Below are 18668 nucleotides of genomic sequence, written 5' to 3' on the forward strand. Positions count from 1 at the left end.
ACGCGGAGGGGATCCTCCGCGAAGACCCTTCGATACTTAAGTCAGTGACCACAACGGATAAAGAAAACCCAAATGGAATAGTAATTTTTTTGGGAATCGTGTCCTTTACCTTTCATGTTTTACCCCTGTTTATAGTGGTTGGGTGTGCTAGGGCTAATTCGTAATTTTCTTTATGGTTTGATTACCATACTGCCCTTGAGCAGGTGGCATTGAGCTGCAAATACTGCTTCTTATAGGGGTCTTTTGTTGAGTACGGGGAATTACCTTTTTGCCCTTTTTGCATCTGAGGGTTCTTTCATACGTGGAACTCTCTGATTGGGTGGTTATTTTCATCCCCATCAGGACCAAAACATTAGCATTTCTTATTTGGTAGAAACATGATCTGAGAGTTGATAATCTTGTTCTTGGTTTAGCATTGAATGGATATCTCACTTTGGTGCCATAAAAATTAATTCCAAGATTTATAATTTTTTTAATAAATAAATAGTCACGCATTTTTAGACAATCTGTGTAAATTCATTTTCCCAAAAGCAATTAAAAATGATGCTTAATTAGTGCCTTAGAGCACTAGTTAGCAAAACCCTTCGCTAATATCTAAGTTAGATTTCATTAATAACTACATGGTTTAGCTAAGGGTTTACCTAACGAGTGCATGTTACGGTGCATTGGAAACTTAATTTAACACATGTTTTGATAATAAAACCTCAATATATGTGTGAAACTCTAAAAGGATGTGTAAAATGATTGCAAAATTAAATTTCCAATGCACACACTCCTTAGCAAAACCCATATCCAAATTTCTCCTAATAATACTTTAATGATGGTGATCTAGGTCATCATCGATCTTTGGGCAAATCATAATCAAACACATGGTGGTCGGTTATGTGTACGTTGCTGGTGTCCTTAACGAATAATGGTTGTTCAAACAAAAAAATTGTTTAGCGTGCACTACATTGCATTTGTCCAGGTGCTAGGGGCATATCAAGGCTCAGTTTGTTTTACATTTTGAGACTCAAAATTAAGGCCATGTTTGGTAACCATGCAATAATCTTGGGGCCAATTGTGAGCGATAGGTGGGAGAGGGGCAAACTTGAGAGGTTGGAGTGAGAAGAGAACACTACCAATTTTAATACAAAGTTGAGTTCTTGGGAGTGAGTGCAAAAAATAATACCTACTTGAAATTGGTATTTTGTTTTCTTCGCTCACTCCCACCTCTCAAGTTTGCCCCTCTCCCACCAATCTCCCACAGTTGGCCCCACAAATATTCCATAGAATATTTTTTCAACGTTGCCAAACATGGCCTAAACGTAATTTTGAGTCCGGGATCAAAATCAATTCTCAAAATTCAAAACAAAAAGGACAATTCATACACCCTACAAATAATACATTATTAGAAAAAAAGCAAAAATCTAGAATGCAACTTACAAAAACCTCAATCACAACTCATCAATTTTAATGGTCATTGGACAATTTCATACACCCTACAAATAATACATTACATGAATTAACTCAAATTCGGAGAGGCCTTGGCATTTCTTATTAAATCTATATCTACAAAATTGAAAGTACAGTTAGAAATTTTATTAAAGAAATGTGATTTTTATGTGTTTTTCACATGAATTGACTAAAATTCACAAAGTTCTAAAATTACGACCAACTTTGATGTTTTCATGAAAGAAAAGTTCCAGATTCATTTAATTCATATGAGGTGGCTGTTATCTCTTGCAATAGTCAACGGCGAAATTGCCTACCTAATCCCTATTTAGAAAGGGTTTTGCTAGTTAAGGTGCTTTGGAAAAGAAATTTTACAATCAATTTTCATGTTGTTTGAGACTCCTAAGTTAGGGCACTCGTTAGCAAAACCCATTTAGAAAAATGAAATAAGCTACTTTAACAATTGGCTCACAAAATTATTAAAAGAATCCAGTATACCTATGGTTACATTATGATAAAAAAAACTACTTAGCAAACTAAGAATAAAGATTAAGCTAATCATAATTAAATGGAATTAACTTACAAAAATATGGAGGGACCCAAATAGGACAATTTCAACCAATTAGTGACAATGGTAACAACATAGTCTAGTGTTGAAATAGAATTTGCCAATAAAAGAGTCTTGACGATTACCTGTAGTTCCTTAGTACTTCAGGATTAGTACTATGTTGGTTGTATGGAAATTTATGAAGTGAGGGAAGCTGAATTTGGGTACTTGTGAAGGGATTTAATAGATGGATTTAATAGATGAACGTTAGCGATCTCAGCTACTGTGACCACCCATCCCTTGGAAGACACACAACACCATTTTCCATGAAATTCTGGTAATTGAATATCATAAACCTTATTTTTAGTAATACTATAAAAGCTACGAGTTTCAGTACGCTCTTTATCAGGGAGCATCATAAGTGGAAGTTTGTCTTGAAAGTCCAATGAGTGGCGATTTTCCTTGGTGGCCTGACACCAGGATGAGCACACAACACCAACCCGGATATGATCGATGAGAGATAGAAGATCCAAGACCATCGCTAAGAGCTCATTTGGAAGTTCGGACCACTTATCCATGTCACTGTTCATGTGTATCTTCTTGCTATTGATCGGATTGGAATCTAAGAAAAGAAGAAAAAGAATTATGAGAGACAATTAGAGCAAATGAGTAATAATGTAACTGCAGTAATATATGTAAATATGCGAAGGAGATTTAGAGCCTCTTTAGATACTCCGTAAAAATTATTTCCTTATAATCATATATGTATTGGATTGCGAAAAGCCATTTTGCGTCTCACTTTTGCAGAAGAGAACAATCAACTCAAATGAATTAAATGAATAAGACAAACTCTGCTAAAAAGTGAGCCTATGTGGCTGTTCTCTCCTGCAAAACTGAGCCGTGAAATGGCTCTCCACTAAATTGCCTACCAAATCCCTAATGTAAACAATCAAATTTACATATAATATTAGAATTCAAATAACTGATGTCATTGTTGTATATCTATTACCAAATTATATGATTAATATCTTCCAAATGATTCACTGTCCCATTTGCAAATTAGATTAATTTCCGATTGGTATCCAACTATGCTCATAGTTTCCTAATGTAACTATAATTATGAGGGATTTGCTAGGCAATTTCGCAGAAAGCCACTTCGCAGCTGACTTTTGCATGAGAGAACAACGACACACACCGACCACTCTTGACTAACACATTCACTAATTCGTTACGACAAATAACATGAGAAAAAGAAAAATTCTGCTCCTTACAAGTATTAGCAATCCTCCATCAACATTGTAAAACAATTGCCATGTCTAGGGACTCAAGATGTAAACTTTTATGCCATAAAAGTACAACTTCAAACAAATTTATTATATAGGTTCATGAATATTCTCCTTTGCTACTGCTCTTACATTAGAACGTACTGATGCTTCTTATCTGCATGTTTGCACTTCTTTTTGAAGACTAACGTCATATTACCTGCACTAGATGACAGTATCACTACCCATCAGTACAATCCCAAAAGTAAGGCACAATATAGTGCCTGCTTTACACAATTCAGAAAATCAGCATATAAGGGGACAGATGAAGGGCATGTGGAAGCGAAGAAATCTTTACCCCAAATAAGATAATTTGTGCACAGTTGTAAGGTAGCAGAGTCACAAAAAGTAGTATATCATATATTACCTTCCCCGCTCCCCCACCCTCCCTCCCTCCCTCCCTCCCTCCCTCCCTCTCTCTCTCAACACAAAAAAAGGTAGGAAAGAGAACCATTCCCAAGTGGTGCGCCGTGATACGTGAAGCAGTAGGAGTCAGGATCAAGTGTGGAAGTATAAGTGGCAATAGGAAGTAAAAATACATTCTTTCTAAACCAAAGCATCTAATAATCAAAAGGTTTATGTGTGTGTGGATCCCTATGTAGAACTGAGAACCATATGGTGAATTCACATGATTTAGAAGAACAGATTTAGAGCTGGTGTGATTAGAATCATTGCACAAGAGATCACACGGACAAATAAATTTGAAGACAAGCAGAAGATTACACAATCAATCTTGAACAGTTGAGACTATTCCCAATGGCAGATAGAAACTATCAGAGTATCAAATGAGCAATGCAAAAATGTCTTTTTATTAGATGAAAGTTCAAAAAGGAAACCTTAACATTTTCCCAAATAATGCTCACCCATTTACAATCAATTTAAACCAAGTTGGAAGGAGATCCAACTATAAAAGTAATCTCAAAATTTGGTATTTTCAGCAATGAAGAAAAGGAAAAGCTCTGCAATTCAAAAGCTACAATTAATGCAAGCGTCTGTATGAAAGAGTTCTAAGACCAACGTCCTCTATTACTGAGTCATTAAACTGGTATTCAAATAGTCTAAAAACAATACCAATTTGGAAATTGGCAGTGGCTCCTACCCATGGGAAAAATATAAAATGTGACGATCTCTCACATTATGAAAATACAAAATCCCAAATGAAAATGTAGATATCTGATCCAGAACTACTTAGCTGGCATCAAATCTGAAAACCCAGATCCAAAAAAAAATAAACTCAAACTCATGGTTAAAAAATTTAAGCCCATGGTTGGGGGTGATTTCCCATTATTACAGACATGGCTCACCGGCTTACGGAGAGGCTTTCTTTTGTGCACTTTTTTATGGTTGATCTGTTTTCCATAGATCATGATATACAATTCTCTTATCAGGTGGCATCTAATGCGTGGATGTGTAGTCGTCATCTACACCCGAATATGATACTAGACCACACTCTAAAAGTTTCCATTTAGTAAAGTTCTCCGTGTTCATGACCAAATGTTATTGAAAGGATGAAAATGACCTTTTCTACATAATAAACAACTATGTATTGTTTATATTAGAACTATAATTATAAGCAAACTTTGTCCGCCCAAACCATTTTTTATACATATGAAACTAACATTAAGAATTATGTTTCTGTTTCAAGAAAACATTATGGCTAGAGACAATGTTCAGAATATTGTCGGGTTTCTGACTTTATCGTCCACTATGAACTACAGCTAGTGAAATTAGCAAAATATGGTGCACAAGAGGGCGAGCCTTGGCGCAACGGTAAGGTTGCTCCATTGTGACCTGGTGGCCACGGGTTCGAGTCACGGAAACAGCCTCTCTGCAAAGCAGGGGTAAGGCTACGTACAGCTAGCCCTCCCCAGACCCCGCATTGAAGGGAGCCTCATGCACTAGGCTGCCCTTTTTATGGTGCACAAGATCAACTAGGTGAAATAAAAGAAACACATAAGAACATTAAAGTACAACACCAAGACAATGGATTTTTTCTTTTATTTCTTTATGTGATAAATAAAAATATTAAAGAATAGCCACAACCAAATTTATGGAAAAAAATCCTCCAAGGCCATGTCTAGCAACCAGAAATTTCTTTTCATGATAAATTAGTGTCTCTAAGGGCAAGTTTGGCTACTATGAATCTTTTTTAATGATAAACTAGTGTCTCTAGGTGGTGAAGTGGCTAAAAATTAGGAAACTAATGTCTCAAGTGGTGAGAAGTGGCTAAAATCAGGAAACAAAAAACTCTACTAAAAATAGGATTGACCTTTTTCCTGATTTTTAGCCACTTCTCACCCTCATATCAATCGTGCCCTCTCAAAACTCTCTCCATCTCCCACCCGTCCTACCCCTCTCTCACAACTTGGAGACACTAAGTTATCATTTAAAAAATTCCTGGCTGCCAAACATGGCCTAAGTGGTGAGAGAGGGGTAGGACGGGTGGAAGGAGAGAGATTTGAGAGGGCAGACTGAGATGAGGGTGAGAAGTCCCTAAACATTAGGAAAAAACCATCCGGCAACAATTCTCTGGAGTAACATATTCGAGTGAATCTGTTTTGCAGATTAAATTACTGAAGGGGGGTGTCCTAGGAGAAAAGAGGGGGGTTCAAATTGGTTAAAGATTAAAGAAAGGGGTGTCAAGGGGCTTGAAAATCATTTTTAAAAGAATAAGTAAGACAGGTTGCCAAGGTAAAAAATGGGGGGGGGGGGTGAGGATTTATCTTATTTGATTAGGTAACTAATGATTTTATAATAGACCCACAGAGAAATGGGGGAATCAACTCACGGAAGATGGTCAAGCTACCAACAACAACGGAATGAATGGAAGATGCTAAGGTAGCTTGTTGCTTCTTTGAAGCAACAAGCTACTTAGAAGTGTAGAGTGTTGAGCAGCGCAGGCGCTGATTTGATCCCAGCTCGTGACAAGGCCTTGGTTGAAGAGGTACCGGTCTTTTGGTACATCGCTTGAATCCGAAAGACTTTTCGTGTTTTAAAGCTAGGACAGTCTACCTCAATTCACCATTTCGAACCTTAAACAGAAGAGCTCACTTCACTAGCCTGCAGGGAGTTAAAGGACGACTTGCTCCTCTTCTTTCATCCAATAACCGGAAGCAAATCCCCTTTTTCCAGGGAAACCTGTCATATCCAATCCTAGTTTCATATTCGTATTCCCCATCTTGCTCCCTCGCCTCGCAACAGTGGCGTCTGTATTCTGTCGTAAGTGAGTGCTATATTCCAAAGAGAAGAGATATTTCATGAACTTCAGTACAGAAAAAAAGTAAACCCTTTCGCTTTCAAGCAAGAAATAAGTAATATAGTGTGATCTTTGTGGTTCATGAAGGCTACAATTACAAAAAGCATAATAGTGCTCGAGAATTTGCGTACCTTGTGGTCTATGTTGAAGATCTTCTTTCCTCTGCTTCTTCTGCTTCTTCAAGCATAGGGAAAAGCAGCCGATTTTCACACTGGTTAGCTGTAACTTACCAAAGTTACTGTGCTCCAAATTTTAGTACGTTCTGCAAGTTGGATAAAAAGGTACAGTGGTCATGGGTCCCACACGAAATGATAATGGCCTTCCTTTCTTTATCATACTAATCTCTTACCTATACGGCTATACCACATGAGAAACACACTATTATGCAATGCCTTACGGTGCAAGCTTCCTCTTAATTGCAACTTGCATGAAACCTACTAGGCAAGTTATGTAACCTGCTATGCAGGTCAATTACTTGTGGAAGCCTCACGTGACCGACCTTCTTACTTATCCTTCAAGCAAATTAGAATGTTGCCTTTATTGTATAAGGCAAGGAGACTCCTTCGATGATTTTGGGAAAGAAACTAAAAAAATCTCAGAGATTATGCAATTTTGGATGTGCTTCAACTGATCTTCGCAGAAACAGGGATGGTTTCGGCCGGTGAGCTAGATTGTGCCGTGAAGTTGGTGCGCTAGGATGTTACGTGCCCAATTGCCATAACAGGAATAAACAAACGGAAAATAGAAAAAGAGAGGGGGAGAGGTTGATTCGAGGCAACCGGACCTCCTCATGGCTCAATTCGAGAGGAACCATGACTCACCTAAACAAAGTCTCCTTTGCTATAAATTTATCTTCTTCCCATTTCATAGAATTGCTACTACATAAATACAAGCAAGAAGGTATGCCACATCACAAGCCCATTTACCTACTAACAAGACACATCACAAATAACTAACCCCACAATCCTAAACTACATACCCACAACTACATAACTATTACATTAAAAGTACCCACAAACATAAGCACATATCATTCCACCCCCCTTAGAAACAACCTTGTCCTCAAGGTTGATTTGTTGGAAAAAATAATTTAATCCACCGGGGTCCCAAATCCTATGGAGACACAATTTTGTTGAACATCAAAATTGACATTAGGACTTCATGTCCTTCAAAGATAATGATTGTGATCTTTCGAATCTCACTTTAGAAATCTGTTGTGATCAAAGTAGAGAAGAAATATGATTTTTCATGATCATCAATTGCCGCTTTTTTCTCTGTCCGAACATCAAAATCTTCCAGCTTCAACCTTCTTTCATCTTGGCGTATTTCCTCGAACGCTATGCTGATTTTCTTCAAACCTTCCATAAATCATTGATGTCCTTCCATCATTTTCAAAACCATTTGCTTTAATCTCTTACAGATCTTCACGTATAGATTCCCAAAACTCCAAAGATGCGGCCATGGCGCAAGATCAATAGCTCTGATACCACTTCTTACGTCCCTAATTGCCGTAACGGAAATAAACAAACAGAAAATAGAAAAAGAGAATGGAAGGGAGGTTGATTCGAGGCAACCAGACCTCCTAATGGCTCAATTTGAGAGGAACCATGACTCTCCTAAACAAAGTCTCCTTTGCTGTAAAATTATCTTCTTCCCATTTCATAGAATTGCTACTACATAAATACAAGCAAGAAGGAATGCCACATCACAAGCCCATTTACCCACTAACAAGACACATCACAAAAAACTAACCCCACAATCCTAAACTACATACCCACGACTACATAACTATTACATTAAAACTACCCATAAACATAAGCACATATCATAGGAGGGGGCTGAGGGGCCGATTGCTATGTGTAAAGGCTTCTTCTAGTTGGCTTCTTGCCAGAAAAATGGTGGAAGGGAACAGATGGTGCTGTTTGAATGGGGTAAAATGGGTTTTGATGATGCTGTTTGAATGGGGTGGTGTAGATGCGGTTAAGGGATAAGGGTTTGGTGTTTCAAGGTAGGAGAGGGATGACAGTTTCAAGGTAAGAAAGGGATGAGATTAAGGGTTAGGGTTAGTTTGGGAAGAGGGTTCAGTTGGCTTGTAAAGCTGGTGAAGATGGAGATTGATTGTGATGGTTAGATTTTAGGGACTGATTGTGATGGTATTCGGCAAAAAAATAAAAAGGTTTGGGCTGGAATCTCAGGCCTAATAACTAGGGTTTTGGGTTAAACTAAGGCTTGGGGTTTTGCGTTTAAGATGGGTTCAAGGTGACAAGGAGATGGGTTTTGGGGTTAGGGACAGTTGTAACTCTTGGTTGTAATTTATGGGTACAAAAATCAGCAAAGGGAAGGGTTAGGGTTTGGTGGATGTGCTGCAAGGGTGGGTTAATGGTGTAGTGTTGGATCGGATAGCTTTTAGGGAACCTGAGAATAGGTTTTAGGGTCTGGTTAAGGGGTTGAAAATCTGATTTTGGTTTGGAGATGGTGTTGGATGAAAATATTGTATGGAATATTGGAAGGAAAAAGGATGGCATACCTGGAAAGGATTTTCAAGACTGATCTTCCGCAATTTGGAGGCAAATAAGGGCTGGAAATAGAAGGTGAAAGGAGGCTTGGATCTTTCGCTCTGATACCAAATTTGATGTAGGGCTGGGAAGAAAATTAGAAGAAGAAGACGAAGAGAAGAATTAGAAGAGAAGAAGAAAGAATTAAAACTAGAAGAGAGGAATAGAGGAGGAGAAGAAACCTGTAGAGGGGAGAAGCCAATCAATCTTTTTTCATCAAAAGCTATGATTCCTAATACAATGAAGCCTATATATAGGCAATGGAACTAAAATTCCATGGAAAATAAAATCCCTAAAAATAACATGGAAATAAAATCCTAGAAACTAAATAACATGGAAATAAATCCTAATGGGTAAATATGCCTCTTATTGGGCCTACAATCTACATCACTAGTTTTTTGCTTCCTGATTTTCAGCCACTTCTCACAACTTGGAGACACTAGTTTCATGTTTCCTGTTTCCTGATTTTTAGCTGTTAACTTACCAACTTCTCCAAAAGCTTAAGCTGTTGGAGAAAGGCGTTATTTATCTTATATACTTTAACACTCCCCCACACTTGTGGCCCACTTGGCAAACACATGGCACATGTGGTCCCACTTTGGGCCGACCATCACATGTGAAGTTTTGCTATCCGGGAGGTTTGAACTTGAGACCTTTGGCTCTGATACCATGTTAACTTACCAACTTCTCCAAAAGCTTAAGCCGTTAGAGAAAGGCGTTATTTATCTTTTATACTTTAACATTAGCCACTTCACCCACCCTACCCCTCTCTCACCACTAGGAGATACTAGTTTATCATGAAAAAAACATTCATGGTAGCCAAACGTGCCCTAAGAGAAAACGAAGATGGGAAAACACAAATGGGTTAACAGAGCATTATCGGACAGCAGTAGCTGAAGGTCAGCCTCGTAAAGGAATTTATTAGCAATCCATGGGAGATCACCCACCATTTTTTCACGGCTTTTTTAAACATTGAGAGGCAGGCCTGTGAGTAAAATCTTACATTCTGTTGGGTCTATCTGTTGAAAGACAATGGCAGGAGAAAATGTTATTAAGGAAAGAAAAAATTGAAATAACAAAATTGAGACATTGTCAGAAGCATTGAAGGAGTACTTTTAACTCATTAAAAAATGCATGGTCCCAGATATAGCCCATGTCTTCCCAGTTCAGTACGATACCATTGTTAAAAGGGTAAGATATAACCAGCTGATGCCGTAGGTTTGCACACGCTTCTCCTACAACTATATCCTTAATGTTAAAGACGAACAACAATTCAGCATCAGTAATTTATTTTATGCTACATCTCAAGGAACAAAAACAATCACAGAGAGTACCGGATTGCTTATTGTATTAATCTGTCACTAAATTATAGCTATTCCATAACTAAATTTAAGCAGCTTGTTTTTTTTCCAATAGATAGCAATAAGTGACATGATTTTATGAAAGACTCACCTTTAGCCACTGTTCCACCAGTGTTTCTTCATAGTGTAGCATGGGTCTCTCAACCACACAAGGAAACACAGAGGTAGGGAAATTATCTACAGCAAAGCCACATTTAACATACTGCATGGAATATGAGATGCTCTCATGGCAGTTTAGCTAAATCTTCAACATATAATGAAATTTTGTACAAAGAAAAAAGAACAAACAAAAAATATGCTAACATAGATTAAAGATGCAACATAACTAATGCAGGTCAAATTCATAAATACTCAATTCTTTTATTGGGGAGATCCAGAGTGACTTGATCTCCCATCTCTTTCCAATACGTAAGAAGGTAGGCTAATAGTGATGCTGACAGATTAGCTTGGTCAGGAGTTGGTAGGGATAGTTTGGAGATTTTTAATTTTCTCCCTCCTTGACGGCTATGATTTTCTGTTGTATAGATGTTATATTCCCTTTCTTCCTTCTCTTGTATTGACCATCTCGGCCGTAGGGTCCTCCCCTTTTCTTTCTTAATAAATCCTTCATCATTCAAAAAAAAATCTTTTATTGGGCCTAAGAAGGTCCATATTTTGGGAAGATGGGAAGGTTTAGAATTTCTATTTTGATTGGAGGAGATTTAAGTTGAAGTAGGAAGGTAGAAGTAGGGCTGATTTATGTTAAAAAATGTTGAGGACAGAAAGTCGTATTTTGGGAGGAGATTTTGGTTAGTTTTCCTTGGAAAGTTTCTTTCATTGTTATAAAAGAATTCTAGTTTATCATTGAAAAAAAATTCTAGTTTATTTAGAAGTTTTTTATGTTGGAAAATAAATATGAAAGGTCCGGAATGTTTGTGTCTAGAAAGGAAAATGTTTTGGAAGTGAAAAGAATCAATTTATATGATGTAAGTACGACACTCTAATGGGGAAGTTGTTAATTAGTTATATAATTGAATCTTACCCAAATAGCTTTGTCTTTTCCTTTGTTTATTTCGCTTTAGACAGCTTGGTATCCTAGTCCTCATATTTACTTTTATTATGTGCGTAGTTTTGTTTCAAGTAGAATTTAATTTCAAATTTTGTGGTTGTTATTTTATTTCCCTAGCACCATAATTGGTATATAGAAAGGTTGATCCTGGGATTTGTGTGGTTATGAGAAATCATTGTTGTGGACATTTTGATGGAAGTCGAAGGAATATCAATCAGTGTTTCAAATTAATGCCCTAACAAGACAAGTAGAGACCATGATAAGATAAATGGATCAAGTTAATGTACAAAAGTCAACTGTCACACATAGGATTGGTTGGGACCACAGAGATCGACAATTCTTTAGAGAACTCCACTAACCAACCGAATGGTGTTTAAGGTGCAACTCGAGCATAAATCCAACCAGGAGGGGGAAATGGGATTTGCTTTGGTTAAAAATTGCATGAAGAGGTTTTGGGAAACCCAACTCAATAGACCAAAAGGAAAGGCGAAGAGTGGTTCGACTTCATCCAGCATGTTGTAGAGGATGAAGAAGGTTATGAAAAAGTGAGAGAGGAATTCAGGATCTGGACTACGAAGAGCATCTGTTAGAGAATGTGAATGATTCCAAGTTTTATGGGGCATTCGATTGTGCTGAACATTACCATGAACATGATGATTTACAAGAAAATTTTGATGCGACAATTTGTAATGAAGGCATTGATGAATCCATGAAAGAGAGTAAAGGCTGTATCAAAGCAACCCCATTGAAAAAATTTTGGGTTATGTTTGGTTTCAACAGTAAGAACCAAAGTCTTTTAATGGATTTCTCAAAGAAGCAAAAGATTTTCAACATGTTGTTCATAATGATGCAATAAACTATCAAAAAGATGGTATACTTTTTTTGGAAAGTACTTGAACAAGAATTTTTATGAAGTATATGTATGGAGGCTTTGGGTTTAGAAAGTCCCTGTTTTGGAAAAGGCAGAACTGTTTGAAGCTTATAGGGGCCGTTTGGATACGCGGATTTTAGAATCCGAGATTTCTTCAAAATTGTAGCTAAGAGACAAGAGAAGAACTGGACCAGCCATCATTTTTAACTCGTTTTTGACTTCTCGCCCTTCTTTCCGTCAGCAAGAGAGTAGCAGATCCTCCTATATTTCCAGGTTTTAGAAATCTTAGGATGCAGGAGAGATTTTTAAAACCTGAATTTCTCACTTAAAATCCAAGAAACGCTGTCAGCACAGCATACAACAGCTTGATCATGAACCCTCTTTTACATTGTTTTCAAACTAAAAACTTGGATTCTAAAATCCGCATATCCAAACGGCATCCTAGAGTTTCTACATTGACTTGAGAGGGTTAATTTGAAATTTGAAGGTTGAGTTTAGGTTACGATGGAAGTTACAATTATTTTTATTTTTTGGGTAGATAAGCTGGGATTGAACCTCCGACCTCATGGTTGAAGAACGTAGTCTTTACCAATTGAGCTGGAGGCTCAACCCCTTAAAAGGTATAATTTTATAAGAGATTTGGGTTAGGTCTGTTTGAAAGTATAAATTTTTTGTTCTAAAAGAACCCTAGCTTGTTTAATAGGACAACTTTAGAAATGTTTTGAAGATAGAAAAGTGAATAGAAAAAGGTCCAGGATGTTTGTGCCTATGAGGGAAGGGGATTTGGAGGTGAAAAGAGTCTATTCCCGTGATGTCAGACACCCTTTTTTTTTTTTTTTTAGCTTTTGACTAATTGTGAAATCTATGCAAATAGTTTTGCCTTTTTCTTTGTAGTTTGTTGTTCTCTCTTTGAGATAACTTCATATCCCAGTGTCTATTGTCTTTTATTAAGTGCTTGGTTTTGTTTTGTTTTGAATTTAAGTTTGAAACCCCCTTTGCACTACTCTCCACAACCCCACACAATAACGTCCAAAGTGAAAAGCCCACCCATTTGGAAAATACGCAAATTTTTCATTAATCAATTGGAAGGAACATTTTATTGGAAGAAAAAAAAAACACAGAAGATTTTACAGGGGAGACATCTGCTCCCAAGCCTCAAGAAAGTTACAGCTTACACCAAATCTACTTCAATGCTCTATATTTTTTATAGAGAGACTGCTGACAAAAAGATATGATGCTGATTGCTCGTAGATCTATGCTATTGGATTATAGCTAATGATGCGTTAATACAGTGAATTTCAATGGATGTGGTTAGAAAGAAACAAAAATGCAGAATAAACATGGAAGACTATAGCTGTGGTAGATGTACTTCTACATGTTTTTCTTTTCTACATATACTAAAATATACACACTGTGTGTGGATTAACCACCAGAAATTCCGATGTTCGTCACTGAAAAGATAAACCCTTCTCCAAACTTTACACTGAGATGAGAATATTCAAATGTCAGACTTGCATACACAATCTGTATCCTTTATGTGCACAGGAGTTGAGTTGAGGCAGATGGGCAGCACAGGTGTGTGTTTAACCCTCCATTACTTTTCAATTTTGAGCTTCAATCACAACTACATCACTCCCATTCCAATTGCAATCCTTTCACTGATGTTGAGTTCTTCCCAGTCATTGTTTTACAGACAAAATTCATTCCAATTCACACAAGACAGTAAAATCAAATTAAAATGTACAAAAAAAATATACTAGTCCACATATACCCTTTTTTGCTATGGATCGAACAAACAATTATGAGTTTTAATGGCGTGTATTGAAGGAATGAAAATAAAATTCCTAGCACATTTTTTTGTTTGTTTTTCATTTTTAGGGTTTTCTGAGAAAGAAAGAGAAAATGAAGAGAGGGAGAAATTTACCCCGGTGCCACTGTCGCAGACGATAACGTCTCTCTCTCTCTCTCACTCTCACTCTCACTCACATTTAGCACGTGCCATTTTTGCTCTGGCCACCAACTGCATGACGGTGGGGCCTACTTTATCCACTGATCCTGGGGTTTGTTGTTGATGAGACAGAAATCGTATCAATCTAATAATCCTGGCCATCGGATCAGATGACTCATGCTCACCAAATGTGGAGACTTTGATACTCAAACGTAATTTGGGCCATTCCATTGGTAAGCTTATCAATGATTCACGGCACAAAAATTATACTACAAAAACAATCATATAGCCGTTCGATCAGAGGACTTTATTCAGTGTGGGTCATTAGTCAACAGTTTGCTATGAGCCCTCCATTAATTATTTTATCTCATGGTTACGGTCACCTACTCAACTCAACTCAACTCAACTCAACAAAGACTTTGTCCAAATTAGTTGGGATCGGCTAAATTAATCCTTTAGAAAAAATTCATGAAGAATTTGAAAGGAATCTATCAAGCTCTAATCCTAGCTCTAGTTGGGTTCTTCTACGTGGATCATTTTCTTCCATTCTATCCTATCCAAGGTCATGTTATCCGTTATGTTCCTAGCTATCAAGTCTTTCCTCACTGTTTCCACTCATGTTGTTTTCCGTCTACCCCTACCTCTTTTTACTCCCTCAATTTCGTACGAGTCGCCTCTTCTCACCAGAGCATCCAAAGGCCTGCGTTGGATATGTCCAAACCATCTTAAGCGGTGCTCTCTCATCTTCTCCGGTTACAATCACCTAATTGGTGAAATTTTATGGTAATGGCTCATCTGATATTGATGGGTCCCATCAACTCTATTTTGGCTCACTCTCTAGACAATCGGGGCCGTTTCAATACATGGATTTTATAAAATCATTGTAAAATCTTGGATTTGTTCTAGTTTGAAAATTCCAGGTTTTAGAAAATTCAAGAGTTTACAATCTTGGATTATAAAATCCTTTTATTGAACCCAACAATGGCTGGAGTGCGAGGTTACTGGCCTTCAAACTCTCCACCTGTAGGCGAATGAACAGTTATTTTAACCGTTAGATTGAAATGGTGTGAGGTGGTGTGAGGGCATGAGAAAAGCCACAGTGGAAGGCCATTAAGAGCAAGAGGCACGTAGGGTTCTTCTATAAGAAAAGCTCATTCCTCCATCTTGTGGAAGGCTGTTACAGGTCTGAGTCAAGAAACAGAGTCAGAGTTAAAGACAGTTAGAACTGTAGTTAGTAGTTAGCATTCTGTTGTAACTGGGGTTAGTTAGCTGTTGAATTCAAGATTACAACTCTATAAATGTAACTGAAAAATTAGGGAGGAGGATATCAAATGAATTTTCTTGAAAAGTCTTTCTAATCTCTCTTCTCTTTCTTCTTCTTCTTCTCATTTCTATCTTTTTGAATATCTGCAAGGCATCATTTGGTGCTTTCATTGTTTTCTGATCATGGCGGATGGAACTCGAGCTCGACAGATTTCTCAAACTGATGTTACAATTGATAAAATCTCTGCTCAAATGACTGCTATGTAGAAACAAATGAGAGAGGATTTCATGGCCCTTCTTCTTCCAATGCAACAAAAGTTAGATAAACTATCTACTGATTTTGAATCAAGCAAAACCCAACCTACACAATTCACTTCCAATTCTTTTTCTAGCCAAGAAGAGTTGCATTCTGCTGCTCTTCCCATTCCTTTTTCTAAACACCTTAAACTAGATTTTCCAAGATTCAGTGCGGGAGATCCAACTGCCTGGTTGTTCAAAGTGGCTCAATTCTTTTCTTTTCATCAAACCCCAGAGAATCAGAAACTGCTGATGGTTTCTTTTCACATGGAGGGATCTGCGGCTAGCTGGTTTCAATGGATGTCCAACAGCAACCAATTACGTTCTTGGAAAGAATTTGAGGCCGCGCTGAAATTTCGATTTGGTCCTTCTCCTTATGACGATCCGCAAGGTGCATTATCTAAACTTCAGCAAGAAGGTTCTGTTCTTGATTATCAGGCACAATTTGAGGAATTGTCAACCAAAGTTTATGGTCTCTCTGATCATTTCTTGAAGAGTCGTTTTGTCTCTGGACTCAAACCAGAGATCAGACGAGAGGTAATAGCTCATCAGCCATATGGGTTACATCAAGCTATCGGTCTTGCACGATTACAAGAAGATAAAATTGCAGAATCTCGTCTGATGAATCGCCAATGGACTTCAAAAATTGGTACTCAATCTTCTATTCTTGGCCCTAGTCCAAATTTTTCTACTCAGCAAAATCCCCAAAATTTTTCAACCAATTTATCAGCCTTCAAACCTTCGACTTCAAATTCCAATCCCACATCCCAAACAATTCCAAACAAGAGACTATCTTTTGCTGAAATGCAGCAACGAAGAGAAAAGGGCCTCTGTTTTACTTGTGAAGAACGGTTTCATCCAGGCCATAAGTGTAAGAATCAAGTATCTATGTTTCTCTTGGAAGGTCCCAACGAAGGAGACGAAATTTTGGATTCTGACTTGCCAGTTACAGAGCACTTAGAAAATTTGGATAATCCTGTTAGGCCTAAAATCGGTAACAGATACGGCAGTGACGTAAGAGCTGAGCTGGAGGACCTGAGGAGCTGAAGTGAAGGAACTGAGTCCTGCACAAGAGCGTACGAGGTCAGAAGACCAACCCGGAGTCGTTGCTCCAGACGGGCCCTTCGACACTCAAGTCAGTATGAGCAGGAGTGCAGAGCCAAAAATTTCAAAGTGGTAGCTTAGAAGTTATTACCTCTTGCTTTGAGCCTTGAGAGGCCTTTTATAGAGGGAGACCTGGGGTGGTTGGATTACCTACCCGAGGACAGGTGTCGGCCCTTTTGTGGGTTTAGGTTTACCTACTCTTAGGTAATTACCGGATTGCCCCTGGGCCGATGCTGGATTTGTGGTGGGCCCTTCTGGGGCCACATGTCGACAGGTAATTAGTTTTTGTTTTTCATACCCCATCAAATCCTATCATTAGTTTTCATGCTTTGATGGGTCTCACTATGTCAAGAACACTGACTTGAAGGATTTATTACAAATCATAAAATTCAGGTACTGGTTGATGGGGGCAGTACCCACAATTTCATACAAGAAAGAGTAGCAAAATTCTTGGGGCTTCCTATTACTCAGTCACCTCATTTTAAAGTTCATGTAGGGAATGGGGACTTTTTGATGTGCCAGGGCATGTGCTCCAACATCCAAATCGAGCTCCAAAATCATTCCTTCGTCACAGACTTGTTTGTCATTTCTCTTCAAGATGCTGATGTAATCTTGGGAGTTCAATGGTTACAAACTTTGGGTCCAGTTACCACGGATTATACTTCGTTAACCATGAACTTTATGTGGCAAGGAAAAACAATTCAATTGCAAGGCATTCAAGAGTACCAATCAGATTTTATTTCACCTACACAGTTACACAAATTGGCTGATAATGGGGGTTTATCGTCGTGTTTTATGCTGCTGCCTACATCAACAACAAATTCTTCTGAACAATTTGCCATTGATTCCTATCAGGAGACACTCAGACAAGAGTTGGCGCTAGATAGTCATTCGCAAGCTATGATGAGCAAATTACAACATCAGCCCAACGATTTACTGAATTGGTCTGTCAATCACATATCTGTCTTGAAACCTTATCATGGAGATCCAAATTCAGCTGTAGTGCCGCTTGACTTACCTTTGACTAGCATTGCTAATCAACCTATCATTGAACCATTAGCAATTGTCAGTGAACGGCAGATTCTACGACAAGGAAATTGGGCCAAGCAATGGTTAGTTCAGTGGAAACATTTGCCATTGGAAGAAGCTTCATGGAAGGATGTTGATAAGTTTCACCTTTTATTTCCATCTCTACACCTTGAGGACAAGGTGGGTTTTAATGGGGGTGGCAATGATACAGGTCTGAGTCAAGAAACAGAGTCAGAGTTAAAGACAGTTAGAACTGTAGTTAGTAGTTAGCATTCTGTTGTAACTGGGGTTAGTTAGGTGTTGAATTCAAGATTACAACTCTATAAATGTAACTGAAAAATTAGGGAGGAGGATATCAAATGAATTTTCTTGAAAAGTCTTTCTAATCTCTCTTCTCTTTCTTCTTCTTCTTCTCATTTCTATCTTTTTGAATATCTGCAAGGCATCAAAGGCCATGAAGAGCAAGAGGCACGTAGGGTTCTTCTATAAGAAAAGCTCAATCCTCCATCTTGTGATTCATTCAAATAAGCCTCCATTACGCACGTTGATTTCTTAATTAGAAGAAAGTCACGGTCCTCTCCTCTTTGTTCTGTCAACTTCATTTTATGTGTGTGTCGCGCACTGCAAGCTTGT

At 38.0% G+C, this 18668-nt stretch overlaps 1 protein-coding gene and 1 long non-coding RNA gene across 2 annotated transcripts; one reads left to right on the forward strand and one right to left on the reverse strand.

Annotated features, from left to right (window-relative positions):
* Nucleotides 1-1913: 1913 nt before the first annotated feature.
* LOC143857345 (uncharacterized) lies at nucleotides 1914-6904 on the reverse strand. Its single transcript, XR_013238627.1, has 3 exons — nucleotides 6691-6904; nucleotides 3397-3463; nucleotides 1914-2603 (listed from the first exon to the last, which is right to left on the reverse strand). It is a non-coding gene; the product is annotated as an uncharacterized LOC143857345 (long non-coding RNA).
* Nucleotides 6905-15648: 8744 nt separating this feature from the next.
* On the forward strand, nucleotides 15649-18381 carry LOC143857336 (uncharacterized). Its single transcript, XM_077367764.1, has 2 exons — nucleotides 15649-17280; nucleotides 17400-18381. Exon 1 carries the CDS (start codon nucleotides 15879-15881, stop codon nucleotides 16947-16949), a length of 1071 nt encoding a protein of 356 aa, XP_077223879.1. The 5' UTR covers nucleotides 15649-15878; the 3' UTR covers nucleotides 16950-17280; nucleotides 17400-18381.
* Nucleotides 18382-18668: the final 287 nt, after the last annotated feature.

The sequence above is a fragment of the Tasmannia lanceolata genome, unplaced genomic scaffold (assembly GCF_043159265.1).
Source record: "Tasmannia lanceolata isolate RefF3 unplaced genomic scaffold, GAP_Taslan_0.1 ptg000024l, whole genome shotgun sequence".
Classification (NCBI taxonomy): domain Eukaryota; kingdom Viridiplantae; phylum Streptophyta; class Magnoliopsida; order Canellales; family Winteraceae; genus Tasmannia; species Tasmannia lanceolata.

Excerpts from the sequence above, each read along its gene's own strand:
- LOC143857336 (XM_077367764.1), top strand. The coding sequence starts at position 15,879 with ATGAGAGAGGATTTCATGGCCCTTCTTCTTCCAATGCAACAAAAGTTA.